This window comes from Alligator mississippiensis, chromosome 8 (assembly GCF_030867095.1).
Source record: "Alligator mississippiensis isolate rAllMis1 chromosome 8, rAllMis1, whole genome shotgun sequence".
Lineage (NCBI taxonomy): Eukaryota > Metazoa > Chordata > Crocodylia > Alligatoridae > Alligator > Alligator mississippiensis.
In genome coordinates, this window is record NC_081831.1 from 73,442,421 (window position 1) to 73,456,431 (window position 14,011).

General features: G+C 43.4%; 1 protein-coding gene across 1 annotated transcript in view; it reads left to right on the forward strand.

Moving 5' to 3' along the window:
- The window catches only part of IL1RAPL2 (interleukin 1 receptor accessory protein like 2), a 567,145-nt gene that overhangs the window by 328,877 nt on the left and 224,257 nt on the right, over positions 1–14,011 (forward strand). Inside the window, exon 5 of the mRNA XM_019487751.2 lies at positions 3,572–3,725. Coding sequence (XP_019343296.1) covers positions 3,572–3,725 — 154 coding nt within the window. The remainder of the gene's footprint in view (positions 1–3,571; positions 3,726–14,011) is intronic.

Here is a 14,011-nt window from a genome sequence, read left to right on the forward strand (position 1 = left end):
CAGACTATGCCTACACTTCAGCACGGATTATTCCAAGGTATATTAAATCATCAACACCGTTAAGGGTTATGTGACTTAGCTGGCTGGACTGACACACTGCATCCAGGCAGAGCCCTGTCATGCTCTCGGGACTGTGTTGCCTCTAGGATTCGCTGACTCACGCTCAGTACAGCACACTGAAGTGAAGATGTCAGAGCCAGTCCTGGCCTCATTGAAACTACCGCAGGGACTCAATGCTGCTAAGTGACAGGTGTGAGGGGCTTCTGGGGAAGCAGATGAGGACTGCAGGTCATCAGTATCTCACAGAAGGAACTTGGCACCTGGCAGTTTCAAGCTATTAATTTTTGCTGGAAATAATTTAGTGCATCAGGCATAGCATATTTGTATTTAAAGCCTGTTTTTTATTTTTTCTCCTCATTGAAACCTTCCCAATTTTTGCCAAAAGGAATTAATGAACCTGCTACACATCACCCAAAACATTTGAAAATTCTTAGTGCTATTTCGCTCTAACGCTCATTTGAAATTGATACCTGATTTCACTTAGCGCTCAACGAGTTTCATTATAACACCATCTTGGGTCATTAAAAACAATTGCGGTCACCATCTTGGGTTGTCAAATACTTTCGGTTTTGCTTAATGCTCGTTTCGCTTAATGCTCGTTTTTTCAGGAACTAATTAAGAGGACTAAGCGGGGGTTGCCTGTACATCATTACATGGTCCTTGTTCCTGTAGCATAGGAGACCCTAGTAGTTATTTATGGCTTATATCCGCCCAAGAACCCTGTGAGGCCAGGAGTACTATCCCTAGTTTGGAGATGGGAAACAATTGGATAAGATAGATTGTGATTTCTCCATTCCTTAATTCTATGGCGAAATGATGAACTGACCCCAGGTTTTCCACCTCCAAATCTATTACCCCACTACACTATCCTTCCAGGTAGTCAGAAAGTGCTGTATGAGGTTTTACACAGCTGTGTGAGGTTTTGTACATGGACTTTTTCTTCTTTATATTTTCTTCTATTTTTAAGTGGTTCTAGGCAGTGACTGCATGTAAAAATTATCTCTAGGTTAAATCTTAATATGAGTTGTATGCTACTCCCTGCAAGCGGGTCTGTGTTTAGAGAAAAACAATTGGATCCTTAACTAGAACAATGATTTTAGCGATTATTCATGATAGGCATGGGGAATTTCTTCCACTGGTTCTGCATAGTTGATATTTAAAACAGTGCACATATGACAGAGAGGGAGTTGCTGTATTGGTAATTTAAACTTCTGTTTATTTTGAAACAAGGAAAGACATTTCAAATAAGCTCCAGTTTGCCAAATAGTCAATATTCAAATCTTTGGGCCATGGGCGATTGGTGCCACCTTAGTCAGGGTGGGACACATGCCCCCCCAGCGACCAGCCAGTGACTGGGAGGAGTCCCCCTGCAGCCAATCTCACCAACTGGGGGCAGGGCCCCCCCGTGGCAAATACTCACTGACCAGGAAGCGGCCGTGGTGCTATATCCGGCACTCCCACTCCCCGGCTTAGCAGGGAACTCTTCAGTAAGCTAAAACACAAAAAGGAATCTTATAAGAAGTGAAAACTTGGAGAAACAACTAGGGAGGAGTTTAATAGTATTGCTCAGGCATGTAGGGATGAAAGCAGGAAGGCCAAAGCACAACTGAAGTTGTAGCTGGCAAGGGACGTGAAGGCTAACAAGGAGGGTTTCTACAAATATGTCAACAACAAGAAGAAGGTCAGGGAAAGTGTGGGTCCCTTACTGAGTGGGGGAGGCAACCTAGTGACAGATGATGTGGAAAAGGCTGAAATATACTCAGTGCCTTTTTCACCTCAGCCTTCACAGCCAAGGTCAACTCCCAGACTAATGCGCCTGGCAGCACAGTTTAAAGAGGAGGTGAGCAGTCAACAGTGGCAAAAGAACAGGTTAAGGACTCTTTAGAAAAGCTGGATGTGTATAGGTCCATGGGGCCAGAAAGGATGCATCTAAGAGTGCTGAGGGAGTTGGACGATGTGATTGCAGAGCCATTGGGCATCATCTTTGAAAACTCATGACTCTCAGGAGAGATCCTGGATGAGTGGAAAAGGGCAAATATAGTGCCCATCTTTAAGAAAAGGAAGAAGGAGGATCCAGGGAACTACAGACCAGTCAGCCTTCCCTCAGTCCGTGGAAAAGTCATTGAGTAGGTCCTCAAGGAGTCCGTTTCTAAGCATTTGGAGGAGAAGAAGGTGACTGGGGGCAGACAGCATGTATTCACCAAGGGCAAGTCATGTCTGACCAACCTGATTTCCTTCTTAGATGAAGTGACTGGCTCTGTGGATGCAGGGAGACCAGTGGACATGATACATCTTGACTTTAGCAGGCTTTTACAACTTTCTCACAAGCAAGCTAAGGAAATATGGGTTAGATAAATGGACTGTAAGGTGGATAGACAACTAGCTGGATCATCGGGCTCATAGGGTAGTAGTCAATGGCTTGATGTCTAGTTGGCAGCTGGTATCAAGTGGAGTGCCCCAGGGACTGGTCCTGGGACTGGTTTTGTTAAATATTTTTACCAGTGACCTGGAAGATGGGATGGAGTGCACCCTCAGCAAGTTGGCAGATGGCAGTAAGCTTGGGGGGAGTAGTAGTAGATACACTGGAGGGTAGGACTAGGATTCAGAGAGACCTCACCAAATTGGAGTGGACTAGCAAATAGTCTCATGAAGTTCAGCAAGTACAAGTGCAAAGTCCTGCACTTGGGACACAACAATACCATGCAGTGGTACAGGCTGGGGGCTGACTGGCTGGGCAGCAGCTCTGCAGAAAAGGACCTGGGGGTTACAGTGGACAGTAAGCTGAATACGAGCCAACAGTGTGCCCTTGTTGCAAAGAAGTTTAACAGCACACTTGGCTGCATTAGTAGGAGCATTGCCAGCAGATCGAGGGAAGTGTTTATTCCCCTCTATTCAGCACTGGTGAGGCCATGTCTGCAGTATTGTGTCCAGTTTTGGGGCCCCCGCTACAGAAAGGATGTGAGGATGTGGACAAGTTGGAGAGAGTCCAGCGAAGGGCAATGAAAATGGTTCAGGGGCTAGGACACATGACTTCTGAAGAGAGGCTGAGGGAACTGGGCTTATTTAGTCTGGATAAGAGAAAGCTGAGGTGGGATTTAATAGCAGAAGCTGGACTGTTCTCAGTGGTGGAAGATGACAAAACAAGGAGCAATGGGCTCAAGTTGCAGCAAGGGGAGTTTAGGTTGGATATTAGGAAGAACTTTCTCATGAGGATGGTAGAAAAGCACTGGAACAGGTTACCTAGAGAGGCTGTGAACTCTCTATCTTTGGAGGTTTTCTAGACCTGGCTGGACAAAACCTTGGCTGGAATGATATCGTTGGGGCCGGTCCTGCTTTGAGCAGGGGGTTGGACTAGATGTGACCTCCTGAGGTTCCTTCCAACCCTCATTTTCTATGATTCTATGAGATCTTTGTGCAATCCATGTTTACTTGTGTATAATACTGAAAGTCCAACAAGACTACACACGATCATGAAGCTAGTTAATTTTAGCAACTTATTGTTTTATTGCAGGAATGTAAACCAAAAATGTGGAGAAGCATAGTAATTCAGAAAGGAAATACTCTTCTAATACAAGAAGTCCAGGAAGAAGATGGAGGAAATTATACCTGTGAACTGAAGTTTGAAGGCAAGCTAATACGAAGAACAACCCAATTAAAGGTTACAGGTAAGGAGCTTCTTGTCTAAAGTTAAAGAAGTCCTGAAGTCCAGAATAAAGAAAAGCTCATTTAATAGTGGAATTAAAACATATGACAGACATGGACTGTAATCAAACTGTCCCCGGTGTCCAAGCCATCCCAGATTTGGAGGAAATTAAGATGAGGCCCCCTGAAACGGGTCTCGTGCATTTTACTTCTTACAGAATATGCAGATGTGTATAAAACAAAACAGTAGAACCATGCTAATGCAAAATCTCATCTATAGCAGCCCAAGACTTCATAGGAATTCAGGCCCAGATCTGAATGTTTTGGCACATGATGTAATAAAGCCACTTATCTCCATTTCTGGCAGCTTGGGCCCAGCTCTAATGCTGAATAGGAGCTATGCTGGCTGAAAACTCAAACTCAAATCCAGCATTTTGTAGTTTTTAATGTGTTGTCCCAGAGTAAATCATGTAGTCAAAAGAGTCAGTATGAATGAGTTATTTATGATTCCAAGCACCCAATTATTTCATACCTCTTATCTTCCGATTCAACTTTTCTGCTGTAGGTTTGGCCCTCAGGGAGGACTTTGTCAGCCGCTGTCTCTCCCTAGAATATAATTAAAGAGCTATATTTTGATACAGAACTTAACTTTCACTAAACAGATTCTATTTCTCATTCAGTTTATGCATGTGTGAGCATCTAATAATTGTGGTTACCTATCTGTTCCACTTTTCTTGTCCGGTATTAGGAATTAATAGGTATACCCATTCTTTCCTAGTTCTTTTCCTTTTCTCTTGTAAGGAAATAGCCTTAAATTATTATGTAGCACTTAATAGTCATGATACTTTATAAGCAAGTATCTGAAAATGTTCATTCTCTTTCACACGGCCCCTTGTGAACAAATCTTGGCATGTTTGCCTTACAGTCTGAAGCGCATTGAGCAAATTTCAGCCCTGTTTTAAGACACGTGCAATTATAGCCATCTGCCCTGGTGTCAATTCAGCTCACATGCTGTTTTCAAAATACAGTTGTTCAATATACAATATACAGTTGTCTAAGAAATTGTAACATATACCAATCCATTTACCACTCCTCAGCCTTTTCCTTCGATTTAAGCAAAACTTTTCACTGGGTACCAGACTTATACAGTATATGCTTATTTACTTTTTGACTAGGGACAGACACCTGTAGCATCAGTTCAGCCAGCCTTATCCGAAACCTGTCAGATAAAGATACAGTACCTACCTTATGAATAGTTGCTATATTAGGCAGCACGCTAGTCTTCAACCTGAACATGGAATAACCTTGACAAACTGAATTCAAGATCTGTTTAATTTTTCACTCGATGGATATGTGCTTGCTACCAGATTTGCCTGAATTTTCAAGAACTTTGTAAATTCTTTTAGTGTTTGTACATCAAAAGTATATTTTGGAACTTCAGTTTTTAATTTATTTGCCCTCAACTTCTGTGATATGTTCAGGTTATTTGACTTCTTCAAAGTGTTTGTGGCCTGAAGTATTAGAAATGTAAATGAGGGATCACGTACTGTTCCACTTCATAAAATACTTGAGAGCCAAGAAATTATTATCCTTTAAATTTGATGTACGATTTATATATTCTCCTCAATTTGCAAAGAAGCCACTCATCCTTCCTTCATATTCCATGCAGTCAGTATTGTAACTATAATAACAAACCAGCTCTCTATTTACGCAGACTTTAGGTAAGCTGGTTGAAATGTCAAGATAGGTTTGAAACTCGGACTTGATTTTTTAGTGGGGACTTGGATCCTTTTCTCTATACTACATGGTACCTGGAACAGACTGCCAAATGTGTATAGAGGATAACCTATAAAATGAATAATAGTGATGGTTTAAAATCAGTATTCATGGAACCATTTGTACGAAGCGTCTGAGATTTGGTGGTGTACGGATAGTCATTTCCCTCCCTCGTTTTTAAATTTGATATAATTTTATTTTATATGTATAATTAGTTTGACGGTGCTGAGTTTGGAACAAATGGCGATGGCTTATTTGTCTGGGGCCATGACTACAATGCAAAGTCGAGATTCCTCAGGCAGGGTTAGCTCGAGGTAGAAGTAGGTATCCTGTACGCTTGGTAGCTGGCGGACGTTGGAGGATGGAAGATGTGTTGTCATAGGAAAATGAATGGACAAGACACATACGGGTATAGTCGCTAGTACACTTTCTGAGGTTCTGTTTCCTCCCTGGCTAATTTAGTTTGACATGAATTTATACTATGTCTCCTATGCAAAATATACTGGTGGGAATGCAGTATTTAAACAGCTACATTTGTAAATGCTTAATTGTTAGAGCCACCAAAATTGGACTGCTTCCCACCCACTAATCTTAGGTTTAGAAGGACCTCTAAAGGTCATCTAATCCATCCCCCTGCTCGGAGGCTCTGAGACACCTAGTCCATCCCTGTCCAATTGTTTGTCTAAGCTTCCTGGAGAGGCCTAGCAGCTGTTTCTTGTGGAGTACCTCATCTCTTTCACAGAGGGAACCATTACTAATCTGACATCAAAACCAAGTTCTTCTCACTCTTTGCCCATAAGCATAGGAACTAGGAGTCCATGTTATAGGTCGTTCAGTGAATTTTGGGCTGCAGATATAAAATGTCTTTCAGCAAACAAAAAAGTCAGGCAAGGTGAGAGTAACCTCCAGTACAACGTAGGCATAAGAATGTAAACCACATGGCTCGGTCATACTCAACCTGTAGCCTGCCCTGACACTTCACTTGTTGTGGACGCCAGGTCTATGTAGTTCTCCAGAGAAAATGCAAATGGATGGGGGCGGACATTTAGAAGCCAGATTGCTAAGAGCAATAGTAGTCTATCGACCCTGTTGATGCACTGGGCAACATTATTCTATTTTCTGGAAGTGAATTCAGGGACTGGTTGAATTCCCATCAAAAACAGATTTACCATGCCAAAGAAAGCTAGGTTATAGGACTTGAGCTCAAACTGTCAAACCTGCTGCTGTGTATAAATCACAGCTAGTAAATACAGCCAAAGGCTCTCCAGCAAAGCAAGAGCTGTTAGAAGCAAAGCCTTAATAGAATTTGCACTGTTAGTGGACACTGCAGGTGTGGGGAAAGGGATCCTACCTACTGGTTTGAGATGCGTTTGCCTTTCCAGAGTCTTTCTAATGCTTCTGCTGTTGCTGCTGCTTTTAGCATTTATGAACTCTCCAGTACACAAGCTTTTCTAACAGTATAGATTGCTAATAGCAAGACACTGGTGGCCAGACTGGGAATTCTTTAGCAGAATAAAAGGTTAGCTTAACAAGCAATTGGCAACACCTGGTCTTTCTTAAGCCAGCACTGTTGTATGCTATGCATAGAAAAGAGACATAACTTGGTGTCTCTGACTCCTTTCGCTCACTCAAGTAAATACCTCTTGAAATTCCAAAATTGAGAGAGAGATAGTGAATTTCTGTCTGTCCTCCTTGTCTGTATTGTTACCAGATTTGCCCATCACTTTGGGGTGCACTCATTTATTAGGGGTACGTTTCTGGGGTCTTTGTAATTCTGCCAATGTGCTTCTTGTGTTACTTGTGTTTCTCTACAGAGCTGCATCTCTTCCTTCTACAAGTCCTCACCCCCAATGGAGCTATCTTGCAGGAGTCCGTTTCAATGGGGCTGGGTTCCTCCAGCCACCAAATCTGTCAAATACACACACACGTGCACATACACATGCGCGCGCGCACACACACACACACTAACATGACACGCCTGACCTGGCCGGGTTGATCAGCATGGACAGGATGACACCCTCATATGCCAGGAATCAGTTCATTAAGGTAACAATAAAATGCAGTCAGACACAAGCACACAGGTGAACAGAATCCCTCTCAATCCGGCTGGGTGTCCAGCTGACACCCTCATGGGCCAGCATTCAGTTCATTAGGTCACGTCTGAGCCAAACTGGGTCAATCAGCCTATACAAGCTGATCCCCTTAAGTGTCTCAAACTCAGCGTGTCCCAATCTTTTGCCCTAACTGTCCTAGTACTGGTAGCTTCTTGATGAGCAGACCCCGCAGTATTTCTGGGCCTCACAGGGATCTTTGGCTTAGGTAAAAGAAACATTGCTATAGAGCAAGTGAGGAAGGGGAAGCAGAGAAGGAAAAAATTCACCTGGTTACCACCAGTTTGACTATAAAAGTTATTTATTGCTAAGGATATGAAATTTGTGATGGCACTAGTAGTAATAGGCATGCAAGGGAAAACAAACAAAAGCAATTACAATATTACCCTGTTTCAGTTGAGTATTTGGGGTAACCTAGCTCAAGCTTAACTAATACAATTCAGGTTCAGAAAGCTATGCCTAGAAAGACAAAGAGAGAGGGCAAGAGCAAGAGCAAAAGCTGGGATCTCCCCATTCCAAGGCACTTGGGTGGTTTGTTGGCAAGCAAAGTTCCCAGCACAATCGTTGAAGGGAGACGATCTGTTTCTCCCAGCTTCTCAAGAACAACAGCGGATGATGTCAGAGAGATTTCTCCCTCTTGAAGCACTCTGTTTGCTGCTTTACAGCTTTCTCATGTCCTTAGTCCAGCCTCTTCAAAGCGTTCTTTTAATTGTGTAAATCAAGAGGGTCCCAAGCCATAATGGACAGGGAAAATCCTGTGATATAAACAGTTTCAATTTAAATGAATTACCTTTTTCAGTGCTAAGGGGTTATCTGGTTTGAAACATCTCAAGAAACTGATTAACAACCAGGAAAAGCCTAAAGTTTTAAGGAGTAACCAGACACCTAGGAGCCAGCTTTAAGTTATCATGAATATAGAAGATATACTGGAAGGGATACCACATTGTTTCTTCTCAGATGGCCTAGTTATGCTAGCACTGTGAAGTCAGCATCAGTGTTTTGTATTTTACCTGGTGTGAATAAGCCTCAGCTTAGCATGACTTTCAGCTCTTACTGTAGTCTTTTAACAGACTTAAGGGGATTACTTGGAGTGTTCATAAACTGTGTGGAGAGGACTTCCACCAGCCATCCCGGGAAAAGTATGACAGCATTTGTGGTCAGGGCTCCAACAGGCTGGATGTTGTGATGAACCCTTAATCATTGTTTAAATGTTGCCCATACCCACTCCGACTCAGTCTTTTGCCTCAGCATTCCCTAACCCGGCAACCGAGTTTTAGTCAGTCAAGCTTAAATAAGCCTCCCATACTGGAACCAGGGAATGTACGGCCTGAGATACTTATTAAACTTTGCTTCTGCTTAGTTCTGGGTAGATGAGGGGGTGTGTGTGGGGAGGGTGGGAATAGAAAAAGTCCTTTGTAAGTCCAGCAAGCTGGGTGCTGGGGCTCCCTCAGGAACACAGAACTGACAGGTAACAGTATGCTTGGCTATTTTAGTGGCAGGCAGGTAATATGAATGGTGTATCCCTGCCTTTGTGGTAAATTGCACTCGGCAAACCAACCTGCGACAGCACGATGGCAGAGGTATCCCAGCCAGTGATCACAGTAATGCCCTTACACTGGTTGTCTAGAAGAGTGGTTTTCAACCTGTGGGCCACGGACCTCTGTGGGTCTGCAGACTATGTCAAAGGGGTCTGCAAAAGATGACTGGGATCGATCAAAAATATGTGAATACCCACACTTGCAGTTCAAAAGCGTCCCCACCGCCATTTGACATTTTTTGGGGGTCCGCAAATGAAAAAAGTCGAAAGCCACTGACTGAGAGTGAGAGCACAAAATGGGTGGTTCTTCCAATGCACAGGTTAAGTATAGTTTCCTTCAACATTTAGACTGTTGAATCCTTTCTGTTCTAAAAATCAGTCTAGTAATCTTCTGGGAACAACTAATACCAAGATTTTTGATATTGTCAAACTCAGTAAGTAGGTAGCCATATTCAACATTTGTTTTGGCTTCTACAGTACTTCCAGGAATGGCTCCCAATAGGGTATACTCAGTCATCCATCCTGGGGTTGATCAAGGCATAGATAATTGTGGAATATGATGAATGGGAGCAAGAGAGAAAGATGCTATGGGCAGGTATAGACTGAGTAAGGAAATGTAGTAAAGATTGACAATGTATTTGTATTTAATTAGTGTTGTTTATGCATTTATATAGAGTGAAGCATGTGACACTTTCAGTTAGGAGATAGGCGTGATGTTTTTAATTGCTTTCAGTCATTATGCAGGCAAACATTCACTCAAGTCATCCAGGTTGATGGAACTGTTTGCCTTTTCTTAGTGTGCCTGAGTAAATTCCAGGGACCAGATTGTCAGCATCCCCAACAGGTGTGCAGAGGAAATGCCCAGGGAGCTCCCAACCACCTACACCCTCCTCAGCTCAGGCAGCACAGACTCATTAAGGGGGGTGTTGATACTCCTCCTTACTTTGCTTTGCAAACGTGTAGTCTAAGTTTTATATATTAGTTAGTCTGAATCAGCTACTGCACGTTAGTAAAGATCAAGAATAATAGTGAACAGAAGTTTAAAAACATCCGTGCAATGTCTGGCTGCAGTTAAGAAAGCAAATGTTATGTGGGCTGCACATGGTAGAAAGACAGAGCACAAATCAAAATAGGTCATAATGGCATGTGTAGGGAGACCGCATCTGGAGTACTGCATGTGATTTATAGATATTATAGATGTTGTATTACAGGCCGACTATTGACAAATTAGTGAATATATAGGAGAGGTCAATTAGGGTGATAAAAGGTGTTAGCATTTCTAGGTCTTTTGGGGATTCTGGGGAGGAAACTCTCTCCCCCCGCAACCTTGAAAGCATTCCAAAACTATCCAGGCGTGATGTACTTAGAAGGAAAAAATACTGAGCTACATTCCTTTATTGCAAGCACGTAACTCCAAATTAGAGGTGCATAAATCTTTATGCTTCAGTGTGTATTTAACAATAATACATTTGAAAGAAGAACTCTTTCTTTTCCACAATTGGTTCTTCGTAGTTTTACTATATTCTTCAGAAGAAAATGGACCAAATCTTAGTAGCTACATTTATGGAAGAAGTCTCACTGAATTCAACGTGGCCCAGAATCTTTACTACATAGCATTTTTCCTTATCATGTATAGTGTGTTTGTGGCAAGGTGGGGGGCCCTGGCCAGCCACAGTGCTAGTTTCCCCACTTGCCTTTAGGCATACCACCCACCTGTCTCTCCTGCCATGCCTTGTTAATTAATTAGGATATTAATTAAGGCAGGAGGCTGCCCATTTTTGTCTAAATGCCAGGGGGTGCTATCTGCGGCTCTCTTCCTCCCCTACACTGCAGCCCAAGCCTTGCAGGTGGCATCCAGATGACATAGTGCTCCTGGCCTACAGCCGGACCAAGCTTAGGCCTTGTTGTCAGGCCTCAGATACACACACACAGTCATACCGCCCTCCTCTCACTAGGGCTTCTCACACTCCACCCCCTTTCACAGGTCAAGCATTGACAACTTGTACTGCCTTGCTGCCTCTTGGAGCAGGCCCCTTAGGCCATAGGCTTTAGCTGGCTCATACCTTGGGTGGCAGACGTACCATCTTTTGGACCTCTCCCACCACCCTTACTGGGGTAGTGGCCAGCCTTACCCAACCGGGTCTAAGCTTGCCCCGCTCCCTTCTGAGGCAAATCTATACACTCATACCTACTGGGCTTCCAGCCCTCTGGTTTTCCCCTCACTAGGGCTCCACATCTCACACTGTCCCCTCACTGGGGCTTCCCTTCCCTGTGGGGCTCAGGTGGTCACAGCCATGCCAGGCCCCAACTACCTCTCCTTGGGGTCTTGCACCTCACAGGGCTCAGGTGGCCACAGCTGTGCCTGGCCCCACACCACGACTGGTGCTCCAGGGTCTCACGGGGACTCTCACTCCCACCCTGGAGCAGCAGGTTCTTGTGCTCTACTATAGCTGCTACCTTAGACCCACTCTCGGCCTCCCAGTGGTGGAGGACTTACCAGGGTCAGGACTTGCCCCTCTCTCTCAGGCCTCTGACTCAAATTGCAGCCTCAGGCATCTGAAGACATACCTTGGCCTCCCCTCACTGGGGCCACAAGGCTTCCCTCCCTGGTGGGCTCAGGTGGCCACAGCCATGCCTGGCCCCCACTCTCACTCCTTGGGGCCTTGCACCCCACAGGGCTCAGGCAGCTGCAGCCATGCCTGGCCCTAACTACCTCTGATGTTATATGACCCACCCGAAGGTGAGGGCTAGTGTCAAGGCACTCCTACTCACCTTTCACCAGGGTGGTAACTGGCCTGGCATTTCCTGGGGGCTCCCGCGCCACTGAGAGCCCCACCAGGCCACCCATTCCAGGCAGGGTGCAGTTTTAGGTCATGCCCAGGACCAGGAGCCTCCAAACCATCCCCTACAGCTCCTGCCTTTACCTCCAGGATGTTGCATGCAGCCTTGCAGCCAGACAATGTTACTGCCTGGCCTGCCAGCAGCAAACTGCTCTCTTTATATAGGCGGCCAGAGGTCTAAAATGGCCGCCGCAATCAAGCACCTTCTGGCTGCTTGGCTCTGCTCTTAAAGTGGCAGGCACCAACAGTGCCCTGCCACAGTGTTCACACAGAACATACTTCGGCAAATATATATATATATATATATATTCTTACTTTGTTTGTTAGTAGCTCTGTGGGGAATAAACAGGTTTAATTAATAAGCACAACATCTTAAGGAATATATTTAAAATCTGATCTCCAAGATCTCTCAAACAAATAGTTCTATCAGGGGCCTCCAAGAATTAACTATGTTTTAAATTAGAATATCCCCATATAGCTAAAAAAAAAAAAAAAAAAAATGTATGGGGGTAAATAAGAGAACCAATCCTGTGACAATTACCACTAGTAGACACGTGAAACTATTAAGGTATAAAAAGAATTACTCAAGTAGTAAAACAACCTTAAAATTCAAATGACCTTAACTTCCATCTGCAAAAAGATGGATTTATTCTTGTTCTGGAACTAGTTCAGCCTTTTTCATTTTATAATGCTATTTCAATGGTTTTAGGGTTGGAGGGGTGAAATTAAGAAAGGCTTACCGGCGGAAGCCCTGCTTTGACATGGGCCAGATTGCTGTGAAGAAGGTTATTCCAGAGCCTATATGTTGAGTCTCAGGTCATAAAAACTAGCTAAATATTTGTGGTGCTGTTCCCCTGCACTTCTTAGGAAATGAATACATCATATAGATTAGATTACAACATAGCAAGGGACATAGCATTTATCATGCTACTGCTGTAAACAGCAGCATCGGGCAAGAATAACCATTTTTCCAGCAGGTCAGCAAGATTTGGTGGCATCTGATTCTTCACTGGGATGCCTGTGACATCTCCGTAACATGCTTTTTCATGGACTACTAGGCTAGTGGGACATCTCTGGTTGTATAACATGGTCTCTGGCCAAAGAAATGATTTGTGAACTTGAACTGATGAATTATTTTCTCCTTTGACAGCAGAAGGTAACCATATAACTGCCTTTATAAGTGCCAGTAATGAATTATAATGACATAAGAAATTACTGGACAGAAAAAGAGTTCTCCCATCTGACAAGCCTGCTCTCTGAGCTCATTTTGACTCTGCCTCTGTCTTTGTCGCACTCTTCTCACAACCCATTAAAATGCTGAGTTGTTTCAAAAAGGCATTTAGCCAACAGTATTTGCTTTGAGCATCTTCAAATGACAAATCATTTCACATGGGTAGATGAAGGGAGTGGTTCTGCCTGAATTCACTGCTTGCTCACTCATATTTTGCAATTACAGTCTTTTAAATCTCATTGCACTCCCTAGTTCTTACAATTCCACCTGCTGGAGAGGTTGGGTTTTGTTGGTGTCTGGGAAATTTTCATTAGCATTTCTACATTTGTCCAGGCCAGAACGTGAATTTGGCCTTTAAAAACAGCCCAGACAGGGGTACTCTTCCAGCTGTCACAGATTTTAAGTGGATTTTGCAGGTGTGCAATAGAAGCTCATGAAGAGACCTGTATGAATAATTGATTTTTTTTGTGTGTACATTTGCAGTTCTAAAACATTGGAAATAATAATTAGAAGCCAAAGAAAACATTTTGTTTTGTATTTTACCATTTTAAAGATCTTCATCTTTTTTGTTATACGACTGAAGAATATGTCAGAGATTTGTTTTGAATTTAAAAATTAAGTATTATAATATGAAAAGGTGTCATTGAAGACATTTTAGCTTTTCCAAAATTGTGTTTTGTGCTCCCAACGCATGCCAAATGTTTCAGTGTCCCCAGATTTTAATTATTTGGCTGAAAAATGTTGCACCTGGAAAATATTCACTCGGCTCTTACTGATCTCCTAACCCTTCTGTGGGGTTTGCATTTTCTTAATG